The 24222-nt window shown below is 35.5% G+C and overlaps 1 protein-coding gene across 26 annotated transcripts in view; it reads left to right on the plus strand.

Moving 5' to 3' along the window:
* Positions 1–24222, plus strand: part of CDC42BPA (CDC42 binding protein kinase alpha) — a 343482-nt gene that overhangs the window by 266558 nt on the left and 52702 nt on the right. For 5 of the 26 annotated variants that reach the window (XM_008268130.5, XM_089311697.1, XM_070055641.2 and 2 more), the window contains 5 exons: positions 522–569; positions 6324–6362; positions 16410–16517; positions 20739–20822; positions 23139–23244. In XM_008268130.5, the coding sequence (XP_008266352.1) occupies positions 522–569; positions 6324–6362; positions 16410–16517; positions 20739–20822; positions 23139–23244 (385 nt within the window). The remainder of the gene's footprint in view (positions 1–521; positions 570–6323; positions 6363–16409; positions 16518–20738; positions 20823–23138; positions 23245–24222) is intronic. The other 21 variants (XR_016219088.1, XM_051820822.3, XM_002717619.6 and 18 more) reach the window with 6 other exon arrangements.

The raw sequence follows: 24222 nt of genomic DNA on the forward strand, positions 1-24222 counted from the left end.
TAAAAATTTTTGTTGGAGAAAAATCAGATTCATATTATATAGTATGATTTTATCTCAGAAAATTTAAGATGATGATTATATATTCAACCAATAATCATGTATGTATGTCTAAGGCACTGTTCTAAGTACTGGAGGTACCATAGTGACCAAGTCTCTCTCAAATAGTTTATATTCTGATGAGAAGAATTAGAAGCAAAGATTCTGTATCTTGCTTTTAGTTGTTTACCTTCTAAAATGCTTACACTTAATTTGATTACTAACAAGTTTCATATTATTACATTTTGGACACAGTATATGAATAATATACATTTCTTTGTCAAAGGGAAAAAGAATCATTCTTTAATAATAAATGTATCTCTGATTTTTTGGGAACAATGAGAGTGACTGCTTTTCTCATTTATTTATTTGAATTAATGTCATTTGCCTTTCAATTGTTTTACAAATTTTTGATTTATTATTTGTTCTTATTAAATTGCTTCATCCATATTTTCTATTTTTTTATTGCTGTATTCGTTAAATAGGATTCCTTTTCTTCTTCCTCATCTTCACTGATTGATTTTTTGGATGACGTAAGTCTTTGATTTTCAAACCAATGCATCCTTCAGTAAAAGACATCAGTGAATTGATTTGAAGAATTTATTATATTATTAATATTTATTTCGTAATGCAGTCAGTTTTAGAAATATCACAATTAAAAATTTACCTGGGCCAAACTATGCTTCTTATCTTAAAATAATAAAGAATTTATCATTATTAAACATAAGAAAGTAATGATAAACTTTGAAAAATGCTTTGGCCTTTGGAGAATCTCTGTATTTTCATTTTTTGCAAGAATTCTTAAGACTGAAATGCTTAATTATTGTCACTATATATACAAATACTTGCACATTTTTATTTTTCATGATTTCTATTTTACTTTTAGTTTTCTTTTCAGCACTATACTGTTTAATTTCTGTTTTGGTTAAAAATAAACCCCTTGTACTGTAATCAGAAGAAATATCACTTTTATTTTCTAATAGATGTTATTATAAAACAGTAATAGAGAATAAATTCATTTTAATGCTGATAGTATTTCTCTTCTAATGTAGAAAGTGATTGTAGTTAACAGATGCTATATATGCACTATAAATTGACTGCATTATTATTTTCTCTACTGAATTCTATAAATTGAATAATTTAGAAGATCCTATTAAACATATATCATTTATTCTCTTTACAGTACTGCCTGGGATATACATTCTCTTTATTCCACATTAGATGGCACAGTGTTATTTGTTGTAAAACATTTTGTTATCCTATTAAACATTCAGTCTTTCCAGAAATGAGGCAATGAAATGGGGCAAGAAAATTGATTCAAATGCAAATAGCATGCATGGAACTGTTTTTAAAACCAGGAAAATCTTTCAATGTTTTATTCCTTATCTTTTGTTAAGTAGAATATTTATCATATTCAGAAGAGAATTTAGTATAATTTTCCATTAAAGGAACCTCCTGATTTGAGTTTTTTAAATTATGGAACAAAATAGCAATTTGTGTATGTTTTGAAACATAGCCAAGTGTGTACAGTTCCGTTTTAAATGGAAACTTTTATTCTTGAGACAGGAAATTATTCTGGTTAATTCTGTGGCATAATGAAAAAAGAACTCGCTTAATATTGAGTATTATTGCATTTACATTCTTCTATTCAGTATTTTTAAATACAATATGATATTTCCGTATCGGTATCACTTATGTAAGAAAGAATGGGAAGGAAATTTGAGTAAATTATTTTAGTTTTTCCCATTAGAATACCATTTTCAGTTTTCTTTCTGACAAACTCTTATCTCCATCCCCTTCTTCCCAAAGAAAGGTCTTTAATTGTAACACATAGAAATAATATATGTTTTAGCAAATAAAGGAGCAAATAAAGAAGATCCCGTAGGAATGTGTCCCTCAGCCCAAGTCCATAGCACATTTCCAAGCTCATATTCCTCTTACATAGCCACCACCCAGCTCCCACTGAGCCGTCAAGTCACAGCAGTTTCCCTGTTCCTCGTCTTCCAGGCATAACCTTTCTTATCCTTCACCCTGTATTATACATCATAAGCTCAGTTCTAACATACATCTAAGGTTTTTAAGAGTACAAACTGTTGGTAAATGTAAAAAGGAGTTGAGTTTACAAAAGCTTCCAAATCTTTGTGATTTATTCTGCAGCTCTTAAAAGGCATGATTTTTAACCTTTGTTCTCCCAATTTATTAATTAAGCAAATAAGCTGGCTCAAATCCTGTCAATAATACTCTCTGCATATGTAGTTTGGAAGACACTGTCTTACCCTTCTTCATCTCTCCTTGCTCTTCTTACAAGTAGGAAGTATAATGTACCAATCTCCCAGGGTTGTTTGAAGATTCAGATAAGCAGTGTATGTAATATCCTCAATAATAATGGTTACTGTTTCTTTACTCTTCATAGGCTGTTGCCTCCCTTCTTACATTCTCCTTAGCTTCCCTTCTTATCAATCGGTTCAGTTTCAATTAAATGCTCTCTCAGTTCTTCACCACTTCAGCCTTCCACTCTCCAACAGAATGAATCACAGTGCTCTCCTTCAGAAATATTGAATCATATTACCCTTGGAAAATGATTTTTATCTGCCAGAGGGAAGACTGCAGTAAACTTCCATTTTAAGAATATGTCCTTAACTACTGTTTTATGGTGCAAACTTCTGTTTCTGTTGTTTCTTGTTCATAACTATGACTATCCTTCAAAGAATTACTGTTCATTCATTTTATGTTCAAAGTCATAGTAAAATGATTTTGAATAGGTATTCAATTTTTGACATGCTTGGGTTCTGCAACCTAAATATTTAATGTAAAACTTTCTTTCCTTTTTTTTCTCCTATGAGCTTTCCATTTGTTTGAGAGGCATAGTTACAGACAGAGATCTTCTATCTGCTGGTTCACTCCCCAAATTGCTGCAACAGCTAGAGCTGGGACAATCCAAAGCCAGGAGTCTTCTCCAGGTCTCCCGTGTGGGTGCAGGAACCCAAGCACTTGGGCCATCTTCTAATGCATTCCCAGGCCATTTTCAGAGCTAAAGATTTCTATTAGGCATTTAGATTCTTAAGGATATAAAACACATGCTTTAAAGTGGTAATATGATTGCACATTAAGATAAGGTTCTGGTTTACCGTGAATCCGATTTCAGCATTTATGGAAAACCATAGTAGGGGCCAGTGCTGTGGCATATCAGGTAAAGCTGCCACCTGCAGTGCTGGCATCCCGTATGGGTGCTGGTTCGAGTCCTAGCTGCTCCATTTCCGATCCAGTACTCTGCTATTGCCTGGGAAAGCAGTAGAAGATGGCCCAAGTCCTTGGGCCCCTTCATCTGCATGGGAGACCCGGAAGAAGCTCCTGGATGCTGGCTTCAGATCAGTGCAGTTCTGGCCATTACGGCCAACTGGGGAGTGAACCAGCGGATGGAAGACACCCCTGCCCCTCTGCCTCTCCTTCTCTCTCTGTGTAACTCTGACATTCAAATAAATAAATAAATCCAGGAGAAAAATAAAAGACACTGTTGGGGAGGGTAAGCAGGGAGGGGGAGAGTGAGTTAGAGTTTTCCTCTAATTGCATGTAAAGAAAAAGTTTACCCTTGTCTACTGAAAACATAAAAATTGACTTCTAGGTTTGAGGTGCCTAAGGGATAGCCATGTGGAAAAGTTTAGCTTACCTTGAGATATATGAGTCAGAAACTTGAGGAAGTGGATAAACTGGCAATAGAGAGTTGGAATTAACAGCACAGTTGAAACTGGGTGAGATACCGCAGGGAGAAGATGGCAGCATGGGAAGAGCAGTAAGGCTTGAACAGAACCTTGGGATCTCCTGTATTGGAGAGGGGTTAGAGGAGGAACACTCACCAAAAGAGCAGGAAGAGCAATGGTAAGAAAAGGATGAGGTTACTATCACAAAAACTAAGATACTGTCGAGTTTTCTGGAGGTGAATGAACGGCAGCCTCAGAAGAGTTGACTGATCAGAGAGGGCAAACAACTCACCAGTGTTAGAATGATCAAAACAGAAGCCAGATGGTATTGTGTGATGAAGTAAATTGAGGGGTTAAGGTGTAAAGACAGTGATTGCATATCATTTTTGAGAAGTCTGGAGAGATTTAAATCCTAGCTTCACTGTTTAACATGTTTTATGATTTTAGGTAAGTGATTCTGTTTTCATCTTTAAAATGGGGAGCTTAGTACCTGTTTTATAGGGTTCTATGACAATTAAGAATTCATATATATATAGCACTTTGGAGAGTATCTGCATACATTTCGCACACAATAAATGTTGGCTATTGTGATTATTAAGGAAGAGAGGAGACAAATAATGGAGGAAGGATTGGGGATTGTTATTTGGTTGTTTTTAGAAGCACGGAGGATAAGGGAAGTGATGCTATTAATTTCAAGGGAAAATAAGTGCTTTGAATCTGACTTTCATCACCATAATAAAGACTAACTAGACTGAAAAATAAAAACTTAGAACTCTATAGTTCTTTTTTTATAATGTGTCATCCAATTGATAAGTTTTTTAAAAAGATTTATTTATTTATTTGAAGGGCAGAGTTAGAGAGAGAGAGACAAGACTGAGATCTTCCATCCGCTGGTTTGCTCCCCAAATAGCCGTAAAGACCAGAGCTGGGCCAACCAGAAGCCAGGAGCCAGAGGAGCTTCCTCTGGGTCTCCCACGTGGGTGCAAGGCCCAAACACTTGGGCCATCTTCTGCTTCCTTCTCAGGCCATTAGCAGGAAGCTAGATGGCAAGTAGAGCAACTGAGACTTGAAGGGCTCCCATGTGGGATGCCAACACCACAGGAAGTGGCTTTACTTACTATGCCAGCTCCTCTGTAGTTATTCTAATCCTGGTTTGCTCTTAATTAACTATTTGGGACAGTGTTCAAGTCACCTTTATTTCTAGTTTCCTATAGAAAGAATTTCCTATCTTACCAGTCTGCCAAGAGTTATTTTAACAGTAACACTGATAATGTTGAATGATATTTCTTATTCTCAAACTTTTCTTTGAGATCTAGAATTCTTTTAGATCCATTCTATAAACTGCCCTCCAGGTCCCCATAAAAAAATCTTGTGTATCCCTCTAAGTTCCCATACAAACCTTGTGTCTCAGTGATTGTACTTGTTCCATTGTTGCTGGTGCAATGACTTCCTTGCCAGTTTGTGAACTGCTCGGCCTTATTTATCTTTCAATCCTTTAAAAAGTCTGCATAATGCCTGATACATTACAAATTCACAAGTATTTGGTTGAACTGATAGAGGAGATTGCCTAAATACATGCATGCCATATTAGAGAAGCTCTGTGAGAATCACAAAGTTTCAGAAACTTGACAAATATTTTAAGTGCTTGTTACCTTTTCTTAATATGACAAAAAGATTAAAGTCCTCCTTTTAACAAAGGCCTGAAGTCTCTGAAGTCTAGTCAGAATGAACAATATTGTTTTTGTTTTAGTTCTTTATCAGTTGTTCTGAATTCCTGACAGTGCTCATCATTTAAAAAAATAATTTTTAAACAATGATATTGGTAGGTAAATGATGTTGTTGTTGTTTCTTTCTTTTTTTTTTTTTTTTTTTTTTTTTTTTTTTGACAGGCAGAGTGGACAGTGTGAGAGAGACAGAGAGAAAGGTCTTCCTTTTCTGTTGGTTCACCCTCCAATGGCCGCTGCGGCCGGCGCACTGCGCTGATCTGAAGGCAGGAGCCAGGTGCTTCTCCTGGTTTCCCATGGGGTGCAGGGCCCAAGCACTTGGGCCATCCTCCACTGCACTCCCGGGCCACAGCAGAGAGCTGGCCTGGAAGAGGGGCAACCGGGACAGAATCCGGCGCCCCGACCGGGACTAGAACCTGGTGTGCCGGAGCCGCTAGGCGGAGGATTAGCCTGTTGAGCCTTGGCACCGGCCGGTAGGTAAATGTTTAAAACAGGCTTAGTAGTTACATATTTAATCCTTGTGATACTAAATCAGATGTACTTAAATCCTTTTGTAGTCATATATTTCAGCTTACCACAACCAACCTTTCCATTAAGAGAAATTGTCCACCACTTTGGTGGATACCACTTTCATTTGCTCATGGACCAAAGAAGACATTGCCAAATTTAAACATAGTTTCAACTACTGTTTCTTTACTGTCTTATTCTTTAGATTTCCCTGAAAATATATGTACTTTCAAACTATACAAAAACGTGGCTTTATGTGTATGTTTCTATACTTTGTCTGTTAATGCATTAGTAGTCACTGAAAGTCTTTGGTGCGTAACTATTTGTAACATGTAGTATTCTCCTTTCTCTGTTGAAGCGCTCTCCGTCCTGTACTCCAGCTAGCAAAGGCAGACGTGTAAGATACTATTGCACTCTGTGTACCCACCCTGAGGCTTTCTACCCCTATCTCTTTACCCTTTGCCTGTGGTTGCAGAACTTGAAGTTTTTGTGATGTACTATGACACTTACTGCATGCTTTGTGCTGCTGCTCCTGCTGTTGCTACTCTGCTATTCTGTGTATGTGTTGGGTTTTTTGTTTGTTTGTTTTTCTTTTTTGGCTTTGGCCGCAAAGCTTTAGGAATGTTGATAAAAACTTCTGTAGCCAAACTCCTAAAATGATCTTTTAATTTTTTGTGGGAGTAAATGATTCTAAGATATGCTAAATTGATCAAAGAAAAGTAAATGAATTTCTAAATAAGAACCTGATACGAGCAAATACATAGAGGTTTCTTAATGACTTTAATTATGTAGAAAGAAAATTTGATCATATCTGTAAAATTCCTTATATATGTTTCTTTAACTTAACTATAAGCATCTTCCTATGCTAACCCCTGCTCCCTGTTTTTCATCTGAAATGGATTAGTCACTAACTCTATCTGTGTAAGAGTCTGATACATTCACAATGAGGACTCTGTGCATGGAAAGGTCTCAACTTTTTCTGCAGCAATCCCCATCCCACCAGCAGTTATTTATACACATACATACATACTCTCCAGATGAAAAGCAGTCCACCTAGCTTATAATTGTGTGTTCCAATTTTTATATACTGAATAAAATCATAACATTAGAAAGGAAACAGTGATAGATCTATTTTTGACTTTGATCTGTCAGTTTCATGATCATTGGGATTTTCAACAAGTTAAATCCAGGATTGTTGGACTTTGAGGGATCTACATCAGGAAATTCTCTGGTGTACCGTTGGTACTGGAAGTAGTAGGGTGGCCCCCTGCTCCCTGTGCTCGTACCTTTCTGGTATGGTGGAAGGTTTGTTGTAAAAAAAAAAAAAAAAAATGTGAATAACACTATATAACATATATTTTCAGACTACTGTTTAATAATGAGTAAACAGTTCATATACCAGTGCTATATGGCTAGTAGAACCATGAGTTCAACTGGTATCTCATTAATTACTGAACTCGTTTCTTGATTACTTTGAGATTTGTAGAGTGTTAAAACCATTGGGTATTTGGTTTTAAAAAAGTACTCTGAATATATGTTAATTATTTAATAAAACTTCTAGAAGGGAAGACTGTAATGTTGTATGTCCAGTAGGTTCAAATCATCAGTCCGTGAATTTACTAAAATTTTAAGTACTTGTTTTTGAATAAATCTATAATTCAGAGAGTTTTTGTTTTTCTGATTAATTTTTTATGGATTTGTTACATTTCATTTGCTTTGCATACTTCTGGGGTCTTCATTACCCAGGAAGTTTATATAAATCTTGAAATAAGAGTATTCTTTTTAGGGAAATAGTTGTATTAAGGCCCCTATTCTTAATTGTATGTCTTTATTCTGTAGAACAGGAATTAGCCAGTTAACCAAAACCTGTTGACTTGTAATTACATACAATTTTTTAGTGCAGTTTTTCCTTGGTTAAGAATATCACAAATAAAAAATCGATCAATGAAAAGTGGTAGTGACTGATGCAGATGATGTAAAATAATGAATTATTCAATACTAAATAGAAATATCTCAGTGGCATAGTGAGGAACTTTAATATTCCCTGAAGCATCAGAATATTCCTGTAGGATACAAATGATTATATTCCTTACAGAAAACCTAATATGATTTTCTGTTTCATGTTGTATTTTCAGAAAAGCAAATTTTAATACTTTAATAAATTTAAAATCCTTTGACTGTAAAATATCATATAAATGAGGTGTTCCTAAATAGAATTTGCTGTATTCTTATTTCTAGTATAAGGCATCATTTATATCTGAATACTTAACTTATAATTGGAATTTACTTAACCATTGTATAAGTAAAATTTACCAATAGTATTGTTGTCTGAATATAAATGGTGAGTGTTAGTTCTGTAGTACTTTAATTAATAGAAACAGTGTTTCATTTCAAACTGTTCCTTTGAAGTTTGGAGCAAAGATTATAGTCAGCCAGCATGAGGACTTTGTTTTTATGTTTTCTTAGAACATTTAGAAATTTTCTCGAGTAGATATTCAAATAAATATATTTTTTCAAGAAAGTAGTTTATTTTGATATAAAAATCTATTGTTATTCTTCCATAACAGTTTGAAGAAATACATATAAATGTCTTTTCATTACATCTTTTGGTCTACTTTACATTAATATATTTTTAAATTAATTGTAACTAGATGGGTAACACTAATTATAACCTTCAGTCATTTATTAGGATTTATTTTAGAATAATAAAATATTTACTAAAATGTTTATTTCCAAATGATACAGCACTTTTCTATTACTTTTTTTTTTTTTAACCATAAGCTCAGGTGACAGTTATATCACTAAAAGTTTAGGGTTATAAGTGTTCTGAATAAAAAAAATGTGTTATTCCTTACTCCTTTATTTCCAAAACATTTCTAGATGAACAAAAAAGAAAAATTATAAAACACTGGATTTTTTTTTCTATTAATTTCTATATTTACCAATACAAACAACATGTTAGATGCAGGCTGTCTTTAATAGGCTGAGCATTTGTCATCTGAATCAAATCTTGGTTTCTTTCCCTTTTCAAAGAAGCTTTCTCATGAGAATGTTGCTACTTGTACAAATCTGTAATTATTTGGGTGGTTAAAAAAAAAAGTTCATTGATATATATTATTTTGGAGATTTATTTATTTATTTAAGAGGCAGAGTTAGAGAGAGAGGGAGAGACAGAGAGAGTCTTCCATCTGCTGGTTCACTCCCCTAATGGCTGCAACAGCCAGATTGGGGTCAATCCAAAGCCAGGATCCAAGAACTTCTGGGTCTCCCAAACACTTGGACCGTCCTCTGTTGCTTTCTCAGGTGCATTAGCAGGGAGCTAGATTGGCACTGGAGCAGCTGGGACTCAAACCCATGCCCATATTGGCTGCTGGCACTGCTGGTGGAGGCTTAACCAGCTAATCCACAGTGCTGGTCCCCATTGATATATATTTAAGGTAATTAGTTCTAGCTATTTTTATTCTATGTAGGTTAAACAGCATAATTTGAGGACTTCTTGATAAAGAAATGATCTAAAAATCAGTTGCCTGATCCTGGAAAGAAAAAAGAAGCTTTATTTTATTGTGCTATTCTAAAAATACATTTTGATGATCATTTATTAGAAAAATCCCAATAGATTGGGGGAACTTGATGGTCTTTTTTGCATGACAGGATTGTACAATGTGGATGATACTACTAAAACTCAGATTTTCTACTTTTTGCTTTCTTTTTTTATGTAGGGTATTAAGTTAAAAATGACATAGGAATAGTAGAGATTTTGTAATGACTGTTCAGAGTGAATCCTTAAAGTATATTTATTTAGGAAAATACATAATTAAAAATACATTTATATGAATATTCTACATTTTCACAGTAGATTACAGCTCAAAAATATATAGTGAATTGTTTATATTTTTCAGTTAAAGTTTGTTTCTGGGGCTGGTGCTGTAGCACAGAGGGTTAAAACCCCAGCCTGCAGCACCAGCATCCCATATGGGCGCCGGTTCAAGTTTCGGCTGCTCCTCTTCCAATCTAGCTCTCTACTATGGCCTGGGAAAGCAGTAGAGGATGGCTCAAGTCCTTGGGTCCCCACACGCACGTAGGAGACCTGGAAGAATCTCCTGGCTCCTGGCTTCAGATCAGCTCAGCTCTGGCCATTGCAGTCATTTGGGGAGTGAACCAGTGGAATGGAAGATCTCTCTCTCTCTATCTCTCTCTCTCTCTCTGCCTCTGCTTCTTTCTTTATGTAACTCTGACTTTCAAATAAATAAAATAATTATTAAAAAATAGATTTGTTTCCAGTGTATTTACTTGGACAATTTTAAAATATTCTATACAATAAATATTAGCTATTTATTAGCTACTTTTTAATTTATTTTTTATTTATTTATTTGAAAGAGTTACACAGAGAGGGGAGAGGCAGAGAGAAAGAGAGAGAGGTCTTCCATCTGATGGTTCACTCTCCAGATGGCCGCAATGGCCGGAGCTGTGCTGATCTGAAGCCAGGAGCCAGGAGCCTGGAGCTTCTTCTGGGTTTCCCACACTGATGCAGGGGCCCAAGGACTTGGGCCATCTTCTACTGTTTTCCCAGGCCATAGCAGAGTAGCTACTCATTTTTCACTATTTTCCTTTTTTAGCATTCTTTGTATATAATCACATCTGATTATTGAATTGTGAGATCTTTGCTCTTTATGTGTATCACATTGTTTAGCTTTTCTTGCATTAATTCTTAATGCTAAATTTTTACAACAAAATTTTTTAGTTTTCATAGTTTAAATATTAATATTGATTACATTTGTTTTTAAAGTTCTTTGTATAAAAATTAATGTTACTAACTGCTGGTTTTGTACCTTACTATATCTGAATCATTGCCAATTATTAAAGTTAATTTTAGGCTATCTTTAAGTCCTACCATATAGTCACTGAATATTCTGAAAGGTTAATAGAATTGATTTCTTTTTAGTGGTTAAAATAGTCACTTATCATAAATGCATGGTAAGCAGTTAGTTATATTTAAAATGAACAACTTCTGGAACTTTTTGGTGAAAATTAAAACTGAAAATATGTGAAATTATGTTATTATTTATATTGTTGTCACTTTTAAAATATTGTTTACACTGAAAGTAACCCTGAAAGACAATTGAATATTAAAATCTATTAATATTATGAACTATTTGCTCCTAAGTGTTTTTAAAAGGATCCCAAAGTATTTTTTAAAGTTTAAGGTTAAAAACTTCTTTTGTTGTGATTTTACTTATCTTTACCATGCTTTTGGCTGGTCTGTTGAAAAATACACTTTTGGAAATGGAAGTGATATTTTTGTGTCTGTGTGGTTTTAGGCTCCTGCATTTTTTAAAAAAAATATTTATTTTATTCATTTGAAAGGCAGAATTAAAGAGTGTGGAAGACAAAGAAAAAGAGAGACAGAGAGCTCTTCCATCTGCTGGTGTAGTGGCCACAACAACCAGGGCTGTGCCAGGGTGAAACTAGGAACCCAGAAGTCCATCCTAGTCTCCCACATGGGTGCAGGGGCCCAAGCGTTTGAGCCATCATCTATTGCTTTACCAGGTGAATTAGCAAGGAACTGGATCAGAAATGAAGCAGCTGAACTTGAACCAGCACCCATATGGAATGCCAGCATCACAAGCAGAGTAAAACCCAGTATGCCACTGTGCCAGCTCCTATAATGATAATTTTTTTAAACTTCAGTTACATAGTCATGGTGGCTTTTTGTAATCGAGAGCATTGTAACTGGCACAGTTGAATTTTTTTACTATATCCAATTAATGCTATCTCAAATATTCTAATATTTTTACTTATTTTTATAATTTTACAAAGGAAACTAAATTTTGTTTAATCTAAAGTTGATTTTTTTACTTGAAGAACATACAACTCTTGTTATTTTTTAAAAAAAGATTATTTATTTGAAAGGCAGAGTAACAAAATGGAGGGAGAACACACAAGAGGTAGAGACAGAGAAAGAGATCTTCCATCCCTTGGTTCATTTCCCAAATGGCCACAGTAGACCTAGGCTGGGCCAGAGTAAAACCAGGAGCCAGAAACTCCATCTGTGTCTCCTAGATGAGTTGACAAGAATTCAGGTACTTGAGCCATCATCCCCTGCTTCCCAGGTGCAATAGCAGGGAGCTGGACTGGAATTCAGGAGTAGATAGGACTCCAGCTAGTGCTCCCATATGGGATGCCAGCTTCCTGTGCAGCAGTTTTAACCTTTTGTACCACAGTGCTCACCCCTGGTTTATCTTTTTTACTTTAAATATTTTCCTCTTTGGGAATAACCAACTTGTATCTAATTCAGCTAAGAAAATCATGTTTGAATATATTTTTGTTCCTATTGTTTTCTTTGTTTTTATTGATAAGTAAAAACTAGTTAGCAGGAAAAGACTTTAATAAATGTCAGGAATTCTTCAGCACAAGTTGCATAGCTCAAAGATCAGCCTGCTATAAAATTTCAACCTATATTATTAGAATTAGCAAAGGCCTGCCTTTCTTATTTTTGAAGAGTTTTTAAAGTAATTAGACCCTTCAGTCCTATTGACAGCATTACCTTTTACACAGTAATTTGATTATATGTTTCAGATTTTCTTACAATGGCCCAGTTTTTACACACAACACATCCTTTACTTGGTCACTTCTTTGATTATTTGAATCCATGTTAAGGTCTCACTTTCTAAAAATCTCCCTCTAGTTTCCATAAAGTTATATGCAAGGTGAATAGGAGTCCATGGTGGATGGAGTTCTGATAAAATGGATTTGATAAGCAAAAGCAGTATTGATAAATTGGTCAGAGATCTCTGTCAGGAAAGGAGATAGTATTCCTGAGCCTTCATGATCATTAAATTACATTTGAGTGCCTCTTTTGTGGAGGTAACCTTTAGAAGAACAAAAATAGTGCTGAATTTGCTGTCAGCAGATTAGATATAGTACTAACTCTCCAACTTCACAAGGGATATTAGTTTTATGAAATCAACCTCGTTTCATGTGCAGAGCTGATATTTAGATGGCAAACCTCTGTTCAGTAAAACACTGAAGTGTTTCCCTAGAAGTTGGTAAATAACTGCCGCTCCAAGTTCCCTAGATATCCTCCCTGAGACTCTTCTTGTTCCCACTTCTCCAAAATCCCGTAACTAAAGATTTAAGGCCCGGTGATGGCCATGTGCGTCAGTCCTGTCTTGTGGATTGCGAGGATTGCCTGTTCATGCCCATCACAGTGGGAGGAGGTGGGTGGGCAACAGTAGACAGCTGCCTTACTGTTTCGCAGCCTACCTGCCTGTCAGATTTTAGAAGTTCTCTTCACTGAACAGAGGGTCACTTTTATTTTCATGTGCAGTGTATTCTATATTAATAGTAGGTGCGGGGTGGGGGGCAGCCTGTGGCATGGTGGGCCCTGGTTGAATGCCAGCTATCCACTTCCAATTCAGCTCTCTGTTATGGTTTGGGAAAGCAGTGGAAGATGGCCCAAGTCCATGTGCCCCTTCACACACATGGGAGAACTGGAAGAAGTGCCAGGCTCCTGGCTTCAGATTGGCCCAGCTCAGGCAGTTGCAGACATTTGGGGAGTGAGCCTGTGGATTAAAGACTTCTCTGTCTCTCTGTGCCTCTGTAACTCCACCTTTCAAATAAATAAATAAGATCTTAAGTAAAATAGTAGGCGGGAGAATATCCACAACTTGAGAAAATAATTCATACATTTAGAGATTGAACTCATGTACTCTTAGTTCTGTTGAACTCAAAACAGAGCTAAAAGTTAACTTAAAGAGGAACCTTTTTTTCCAGGTATCTCTATTCCTGATCGTTTATTATTTAATCTAGCGTTTTGTTTTATTTTTTAAAAAGATTTATTTATTTATTTGAAAGGCAGAGTCACAGAGACGCAGAGGCAGAGAGAAATCTTCCATCTCTTGGTTCACTCCCCAAATGTCTGCAATGACTGGAGCTGGGCCAATCCGAAGCCAAGAGCTTGGAGCTTCTTCCAGGTCTCCCACATGGGTGCAGGGGCCCAAGGACTTGGGTCATCTTCTTCGACTTTCCCAGATGCATTGGCAGGGAGCTGATTGTAAGTCAAGCAGCTGGGACTCAAACCAGCACCCAAATGGGATGCTGGCACTGCAGGTGGCAGCTTTACCCACTATGCCAAGTGTCAGCCCCTACCCCAGTATTTTTTTTTTTTTTTTGGACAGGCAGAGTGGACAGTGAGAGAGAGAGACAGAGAGAAAGGTCTTCCTTTGCCGTTGGTTCACCCTCCAATGGCCGCCGCAGCTGCCACACCACGCTGATCTGATGGCAGGAACCAGGTGCTTCTCCTGGTCTCCCATGGGGTGCAGGGCCCAAGCACTTGGGCCATCCTCCACTGCACTCCCTGGCCACAGCAGAGAGCTGGCCTGGAAGAGGGGCAGAATCCGGTGCCCCGACCGGGACTAGAACGTGGTGTGCCGGCGCCGCAAGGTGGAGGATTAGCCTAGTGAGCCACGGCGCCGGCCTACCCCAGCATTTTAAAATGTGTTTACTTATCTAAATGAGCTATTCTAATAACTCCATCAAAATATATTCTAATAGCTGCATCCTATGTCTTTCATTGGTGGCTATTCTAAGGGGTGTTTTATTTGTAATATTGTCTTCCTAAAATAATAACCTTAATGAAAAAAAATTTTAAATATGTATTTACAATTATTAGTACTATTTATTTATTTATTTATTTATTTATTTATTTATTTATTTTTTGCCAGGCAGAGTTAGTGTGAGAGAGAGACAGAGAGAGAGAGTTATAGACAGTGAGAGAGAGATAGAGAGAAAGGTCTTCCTTCCGTTGTTTCACTCCCCTAATGGCCGCCATGACCCAAGCACTTGGGCCATCCTCCACTGCCCTCCCAGGCCACAGCAGAGAGCTGCACTGGAAGAGGAGCAACCAGGACTAGTACCTGGCACCCCAACTGGGACTAGAACCCGGTGTGCTGGCGCCGCAGGCGGAGGATTAGCCAAGTGAGCCACGGTGCTGGTCAGTACCATTTATTGAATTATCACTTCTGATCTAAATATTACTCTTACTTCACAGCATTCAACAAAGTTCCCTGACATCCTTTCCAAGTTACCTTTTGTTCTGAAAGCTCAATCTTTGTAAATTTGAAAATTTCTACACTGAATAGATAATCAATCATTGTGCTTCCTAAGATCTTCTTTGCCAAATTTTAGCTCAAAACACTTTCAACTTTTTTTTTTTTTTTTTTTTTTTTGACAGGCAGAGTGGACAGTGAGAGAGAGAGACAGAGAGAAAGGTCTTCCTTTTCCGTTGGTTCACCCCCCAACAGCCGCTGTGGCCGGCACTCTGCAGCCGGCGCACCACGCTGACCCGAAGCCAGGAGCCAGGTGCTTTTTCTGGTCTCCCATGCGGGTGCAGGGCCCAAGCACTTGGGCCATCCTCCACTGCACTCCCGGGCCACAGCAGAGAGCTGGACTGGAAGAGGAGCAACCGGGACAGAATGCAGCACCCCAACCGGGACTAGAACCCAGTGTGCCGGTGCCGCAGGCGGAGGATTAGCCTATTGAGCTGCAGCGCCAGCCCACTTTCAACTTTTAAAAATACTTAGTTTGAGGGGCTGGCATTGCAGTGCAATGGGTTTAAGCTCTGACCTGCAGTGCCAGCATCCCATATAGGTACCAGTTTGAGTCCCAGCTGCTCCCCTTCCTGTCCAGCTCCCTGCTAATGCACCTGGAAAGCAGTGGAAGATGGCCGAAGTGCTTGGGTCCCTTGCACCCTCATGGGAGACCCAGAAGACTCCTGGCTCCTGGCTTTGGATCAGCGCAGCTCTGACCATTGCAGCCATTGTGGGAGTGAACCAGTGGATGGAAGACCTTTCCCTCTGTCTCTCCCTCTCACTGTAACTCTACCTCTCAAATAAATAAATAAAATCTTAAAAAAAAAAACAATACTTGGTTTGAAAGAATGCAACTGAATATAAGTGCTGGTATTTCTACTGCTACAAAATTAAAAGGAGCTTGCTTTAGTGACAAGCAGAAAGCTGATAGGTTAGTTTCTTTTACTTTCATTAAAGCCTAATAGAACAAATTTCATTCTTACTGTAGTATATGTTGTATATGTTGCATTTAGTTCATATTTACATAGGATTTATTTTGTGAAATACAAAATTTTCAATGGAATACAAATACAGAACACACAGTAGAGACCAGTACTCAAAGTAAGAAATCAGCATTAAAAATAGGGTAAGAGCCTTGTTTAACTATGGTTATGTTAACGCTTGTTTACATTAAAGCTTCTGGTTATGCTTTTGCTTAGTGACACATTCCTAACATGCATATTCAAACTCAAGTTTTTGCTGTCCTTCCTCAAGAAATGTTGGTCATGATCATGCCTTTCTGAAATTTGCTAAGAGCTTTGCATTGTTTAAAAGTGACTTCTTGGGTTTTGTTTTTTTCTGACTTACTTTCCTAGACTGATCCGGTTGAGAACATATACGTACGGAATCCCAGTGTAAAGGTTTACCTCCAGTCAAGGTCCACAGTGTCTTCTTCCACATCTAGTGAAGCTGAGCCAGTTAAGGTGCCTCACTCCCCAACTTTTCACTTGTGTCATTAAAGAGGGAATAGAAAAAAACGAGTGAAATCAGTCTCTCGTCTTAATCAAATATATTATTTTTATATTCTATTGAAGATCTTACACTTGCCTAATAATATAGATAGAAGTAGAAAATTAAAGTTGTAAATTGTTCACAAAAGTGTAATATGAAATAGGTAAATTATTTAACATTAAATATACTCTTAGAGAAATACATAGAACAGAAGATAATTTTATGTAAATTTTTTAATTGTGAGACTGCCATTCTCAAATTTTAGTTGTTTTAATAAATCTGATAAGCCAACATGTAACTATATATCATAAGCAGAGCTTAAAAATTGCCACAACTGGCAACAGAGTAGCTTACTCTAACAGCTAAGTCAACAACAGACATTGAACTAAATTAGTCTTTTAGCAGTACAAAAAATAAAACTGCTGTGTTTACACTTCTTGTCAGTCAATGAATAGCAACTGGCCAATTTTCTCAACAGAAGCCATTTCTTCCACCAGGCAGAAGAATGTGTTGTATTTCAGTTTGTACCATCCTACCTCAAGAAGCAGTACAGGTTCTCTCTTTCACCATCACAGTTTAGACAGTTTCCTTACATCCCATTTTATATTACTTTATTACCTCCAGAACTGTTTTTAGCATTTCAGTAGAAGCAGATAATCTGGTCTGAAAATTATCTACAGGGAAGTGTGAGTTTTAGTCAGTTGTCATGACTGTTTTCCAGTCTTAGGATGGACTCTGTCAGACTGGTTTAATAAGATCTGTGTTTTTTAGTTACATTTGTTTTAATATTTATTCAGAGAAAAAGATATTTCAGAAATAGTTAAAACATCTCTCCTTTTACCATTACTCTCTGCTTTTCCAGATGTACTTAAATATCCTGAAGCTGGGTTGCATCCTCTGTCCCTTGGTTTCAATGTATTTATTTTGTTTGTGTTCATAGATACTATACAGTAGTACTTGTCATATATTTAAAATTTTTACAAATATAACATGTCCTTCCACAGCTTTTTTCATTCAGAAGTATTATTCTTTTAAGATTTAATCATACATGTCTGGTTCATTCGTGCTATATAATGTCATTGTATGTATATACCACAACCATCCATTTTTGTTGGGTATTTAGGTTGTTTGCAGTCATCTAGTATATAAACAGTGCTGAAGTGAACATTCTAATATATTTGTCTGCTTTTGCATATATATGGAGTTTGTTTAGCATGTATACTTAGAACTGAAATTACTAGGTTGTCTGATATTTGCTTTTGCAACTTCAGATCTTGCCAAATTGCTTTCTGCACTAGTTGAATTAATTTTCACTCCAACTAGCAGTAAGGGAGTTTATGTCCCCACATCTTGGCTAACACCTGGTACTGTCTGTCCTTAACTTTTGCCAGTTTGATGAATATGAGTGACATTTTTGTTTTAACTTATATTTCCCTTTTTGGTGTTAGTGTTTTTTTTTTAAGTGTGTGGGTTTTGTTTTGTTTTGTTTTGTTTGTTTTGTTTTGTTTTGTTTCGTTTTTTATTTGAGAGGTAGAGTTACAGACAGTGAAAGGGAGCAAGAAAGGTCTTCTGTCTGCTGGTTCACTCCCCAGATGGCCACAACGGCCAGAGCTGCGCTGATCCTAAGGCAGGAACCGAGAACTTCTTCCGGGTCTCCCAGTGGGTGCAGGGGCCCAAGGACTTGGGCCATCTTCTGCTGCTTTCCCAGGCCATAGCTGAGAGCAAGATGTAGAGAGGAGCAGTGGGGACTAGAACTGGAGCCCATATAGGATGCCAGCACTGCAGGCAGAGCATTAACCTACTGTGCCACAGTGCTGGCCCCATTGTCTTTTTAAATATGTATATTGACAACTGATGATTTGCCTGTTCCTATCCCTTGTCCATTGTTCAATTGACTTACTTTTCTTATTTTTGTAAGCAGTCTTTATATATTCCAGATATTAACTCATTGCTGGCTTAACATGCATTGCAAATACTTTTTCTCCCAGTATGCCTTATTTTAAAATTTTGTTTGTGGTATCTTTTTGTCTTGCAAGTTTTTATTTTATTTTTTTAAAAGATTTATTTTATTTATTTGAAAGACAGAATTACAGAGAGAGGTAGAGACAGAGAGAGAGGTCTTCCATCCACTGGTTCACTCCACTGATGGCCACAACGGTCAGCACTGCGCCGATCCGAAGCCAGGAGCCAGGAGCTTCTTCTGGGTCTCCCACGTGGGTGCAGGGGCCCAAGGACTTTGGCCATCTTCTACTGCTTTCCCAGGCCATAGCAGAGAGTTGGATTGGAATAGGAGCACCCAGGACTAGAACCAGCGCCCATATGGGATGCCAGTGCTTTAGGCCAAGGCTTTTACCCACTGTGCTGCAGCACAGGTCCTGCAAGTTTTTTAAATCTTTTCCTTTATGACTTCTGCTTTTTATGTTGTGTTAAACTCATTCTTCCATATGCCAAAATTATCATTATGCTTCCAAGTTTTACAATTCTGCTTTTACATGTTTAGGACTTCAATCAGACTGAAGTTTGTTGCCGTGTATAATAGGAAATGGTGTTCTAATCTCTTTTCCTGTGGGTGTAAACAGCTGACTCCTGTAACCCCTGATTTGTAGTGTAGTCACTGCATGGGTCTGTTTGAGAATTCTATATCCTCTTCTCTTGTTCTTTTGGTTATTCCCTCACTGATAGCCCATTTTTTTTTATTACTGTAGTTCTGAAATAATTCCTGATACTTGGTATGCTGAACCACTCCTACCCACCTTAATTATCTTCCTTTTCTTCTTGACCTAGTCTTCCATATTATTTTTAGGACAAGCTGGCCAAGTTCCACTGGGACTTCTGATTGGAATTGCATGAATTTATAGTTTTATTTGGGGAAAATTGATGTCTTCATGATACCAGATATTTCTGTCTATGTACTTGATACACAATTAGTTAGGTATTCTTATACATAAAATTTCATTATTTTCAGTATACTTCATATTGCTTATTAGATTTGTTCCTTAGTACCATAAATTTTTTGTTGTTATGATCAATGAAATGTTTAAAAATGTTTCCTTAGTCAGCATTACTGTACTTTATAAACTCTCTTCAACTTTTATCTGGCACTCTTGTTAGATTCTTTTTCATTTAAAGACTTCTCTTAGCTTCCTATATGCTTTCTTATGACAATTTTGTTTTCTGTTATTTTTTATTGTACTTTATATTGATTCTTAGTGTTCTTCTCTTTCACACTTATATTTATCTTCCCAAATGTTAAATTATATATTTTCTTCAAAACTTTTTCATATTGTTCAAAAGTAAATAAATTTTAAATTAAAACTAAATGCACAAACAAAACTCTGAGAAATTCACTTGAATTTTTTTAAGGCTGTGGTGAATATAAAATATTATGTTTTTTGGGTTGTAAAGTAGCAAAGACAAAGAGACCAACCTTGTTATATTTTAAAATATTCTGTAACTTTTAAGTATTCTTTTTCCTCTTGTAAGTTGCATAGCTTTCTAAAAGGTAGTTTTTCTTTATTTCTTTTTTTATACTTTGCTAAGCATTGTCTCTCCTTTCCCATAATAACATTGAGTAAAATCACTGATTCCTTTTATTCAAAGAAATATCTTACAGTAATACTTCGTAAAAGACATGTTTTACGGAGCTAACTAATAGATGTAATTTGTAACTAAGTTTGTACTAAGTTTGCAATTCCAGTAATAACCCTTTAAGTCCCTTTTTTGGAAATAATTTCTTCACAAAAATCCCACTAATCTCAGTCTCTGTCTGTTTGTGGGAGTCAAGTAGTTAAAAGACTCATCTAAATATCTTTAAATCTTGCTAAAAATCAGATACTTTTTAGAATGAATATGGCAAATTGAGATGAACATAAGAATTAATGTCTTCATTTTTATATAGGCTGTATGCTATGACTGTTTTCTTCTGTAGATTTTCTTTTCCAAATTTTTGTGTTTAAATTTCAGACTAAGACAAATTTTACTAATTGAACAGTTATTTCATTGGAAGATATTGTAGGCAGAAATTTAAATTAGCAACACTGAGAATTTTAGGTTTATTGAGGTATACTTTAGTAAAACTTTATGTCACATTAATGTTTTAGCTTTATTTTATTTACTTTGATTTCTTTCTAGTTATATTTGAAATTGATGGAGTGTTTCATGACATTTATTTCCTTTTTTGCCCTGGGGTTTAGACTGTAGACTCTACTCCACTTCCTGTTCACACACCAACCTTAAGAAAAAAGGGATGTCCTGGTTCAGCTGGCCTCCCACCTAAGGTACTTGCTTTGTTAGAAACATAGTTTGTTCACAGCAACAAACAAACAGAATGGATTTCTTCAGTTTTGTGTATTTGCTGTGATTTTTTTAATATTGATTTCTTCAGAGTTATTAAAGCTTGAGAGAAAAATAAATTCTGTATGAGTGAAAATAATTACCATTGAAAACAGGTACAGGAGGAGTATACAGATTTTTCTTTTTCATCATCTTAAATTCACTGTCCTGAAGCCTGTTACAATCTTGATACCTAAATAAGGTATTAACTTGAGGCTACTTATGACAGAATCTGAGATTGAGATTAATAAACCACTGAGAAAGAGAAATGATTAGTGAAAAATGTCAGGTGGATTCTTTGTTTTCCGTTCTATTCAATGTAATTGAATCAAGAATTATAGACTGTAGAACATGAAGATTTAGATGTTTATCTCAAGCTCTTATAGAGAAATTCTAAAAATTGGAAAACTGAGATGATCTACCTGCTTACAGTATAAACCTAGATAAACCAACAGAATGTAAAGTCAGTAGATCTGAAAAACTGATAAAATTTGCACAAAATAAAATTGGTGTGAAAGCAAGACAGCAAAACCTATTCCCAAATAATGCCAAATTTTGAGATCAGATAGAAAATTAATTTAAAATAAACATAGCAAATATGTGTAAAGAGATAAGAAAGGAAGTATATTTAATAACATGAGCCCGTGTAAGATAGCAAGAAAAATAAAGTAGAAATACTTCACATGAAAATACAGCTACTGAAGTAGCTCAGTAGATGGCTTTAATAATGGAAGAATAGATAAGAAGAAAAGTGACTAAGATGGAAGATGAGATACAATATATGAAAATTAATTCATGGCAGAAATAGTGTCAACATCTATGTAGTAGAACTTTCAAAAGAAAATGAAAAAAAAATAGCAAAATGGAACTACTTAAAGAATCAATGACTTAAATTTGCCAAATTAAAAATGAAAAGCCTCATAATGAAAGATATCATTAGGTATTATTGAAAATAGATAACAAAAACTCATACCCAGAAACATTATAATAAAAATTTAAGGTTATCATAAATCAACAGAAAATTATAAGAACTTTTAAAAAGAAAGAACACATCATTTTTATAAAAGAACAAATACTGAAATTTGGTCAAGTCATTCTGTATAAAAGGATTACCTGCTTTTCTCCTCTTGGCGTTTTTGACTTTATTTTGTGGTACGTAAATGAGATATCACAGAGGAAGAGAACAGAATTTGTTGTAAGCTTTAAATTTCAAGTTTTAGATATTCCCTTAAGTTTTTTTTAGTTTCATGTTAGTCTCAACTGAAATAAATACTGCTTCATAAGTGTTTTTCACCAATATTCACATTTTATGGTATATAGAAGAATTCTTACTAATTTAAGTCAGGGCAGATATGAAAGAGAAATAACTGACTAGATTTGTATCCATTAAAAAAATAAATGATCTTTGAGTGCTTACTATATACAGGGCACTGTTTGAAAGGCTTTGTTTTTATTTTATTAACCACATCATAAAGTAGCTATTATTCATCATATTTTTTAAATCGGAAAGTGAGTCACAAAGGAGTTAAGTAATGTACTCCTCCTAAGTTCACAAAACAGTCACAGTTGTTTATTAAAATTCATTTATTGTTGAAATATGCTAAGCATTAATCTAGAGAAAAAAAAGGAATATTCCAAAGAGATAGTCTGCGTTAGCTTAACATCATATAAATCAGACAAGACAGAGATTTCCAAAGTGTTTTCAATTAGAAATTTCAGACTGCCTTCTAACTCTAGAATCATATGCATGTATTTTTTTCTGCTCATTGAGATACTGCCTCTTGCCATGGGAGAAAAGAGATTTATGAAGTATAATGTTTAGTATTGATCATAAAAAAATTAAGCTCATAAGTCACAGTGGAAATAAAACTTTTAATTGTTCTCTGTTATTCGTAAGAAGTATGAAGCATATTAAAATTCTATGTTTGTATAGGTACAAATGTGCAGATTTCACTTACTTCTTTGGTAAAAATCTGTGAGAAGAAAAAATCCCAAATGCTGCAGTTTATTTTGTTTACATACTATTCAAATGATATTCAAGAACAATTAATTATTTTAGCTTAATCTGGCTCAGCATTGCTTAGTAAAAATATTTAAAGATCAGAAACTATAGAAAGATATCTTGAGAAATAGAAAAATTCATCCTTCTTTAGGAAAATATTGTAGTAGGTGGTGTGGGTCGTAGGGGTTCACTGTTGGAATCATTTAGTAAGTAATCAGTGTGTGTGTTTTTTTTTTTTTTTTATCAATTTGCTTTGCAGCGCAAGACTCACCAGTTTTTTGTAAAATCTTTTACTACTCCTACCAAATGTCATCAGTGTACCTCTTTGATGGTGGGTTTGATAAGACAGGGCTGTTCATGTGAAGGTAAGAACAAAATGGAAAGAAAAATGTGACTTTAGAGTCCTAACATTTACTACCTAAATTGTAATCAGATAACCTTATTCCCTTTAAAATGTATAGAAAATGCTTGTTTGATTGTTAGTTTTACTTAATTGTTTGCTTTTCTTTGGCTAACAGGAATGGAAGAAGTAAATTGAACACCTTACTAAATTCTGTTGAATTATCAGAGAAATTAGACTGATTTTCTTCAGAAATACTTTTTAAGGATATGTATTTAAATACATTTCATTCATCTTTGTTTCATTATTTGGGTGATTTTGTTGTCCCCAAGACACCATTATGTACGTGACAGAAGATAGGAAAATTATCCTTAGAGAAATTGTTATTTAAAAGTAGGCAGTGTAGTACATTTTCAGAAATATTAAATGCCTGCTGCTACACCTTAAAAAAAAAAATTTTATTTTTAGTATTCAAAGCAATAGTTTTCCCCACCCATTCACTGATTCATCCATCCCATGTGTATGGAATACCTGTTCCACACTTACAGGCATTGAGGATGCAGTTGTGGACTAGAGGGAAAGACAAAGATCCTGCCCTCCTGCCACTTACATTGTGAAAGTGAAAGAGAAAGGATCAAGGGCATTTAAACAGAAAACAGAGTACATTTGTTTGGAAAAAACTAAATTTTTTCCCAAAGACCTCTAAAATAAAAATCATTTAAACTGAGATAAGGTATATTGTTTGTAAATATTTTAGAAGCATACTTCTTTTAAAATCAAATGAGACTTGCCACTACAATAGCACTCTATAAATTTCTGGTCTTATAAAAAATTAAAAAATAATTACTAATTCAAATGCTAATAATAGATTCCCTTATTACATAGTTCTGCTCTTAGGGTTAGAAGGGACCTTAAAGTCAATGTAGTCGATCTTCAAGAGATACATGTGTTCTTTTTATAATATACTTCGAATTAGCTAATATCTGACTGTTTTGTGCAGGAG

Source organism: Oryctolagus cuniculus, chromosome 13 (genome assembly GCF_051225735.1).
Source record: "Oryctolagus cuniculus isolate XC-2025 breed Fujian yellow rabbit chromosome 13, ASM5122573v1, whole genome shotgun sequence".
Classification (NCBI taxonomy): Eukaryota; Metazoa; Chordata; class Mammalia; order Lagomorpha; family Leporidae; genus Oryctolagus; species Oryctolagus cuniculus.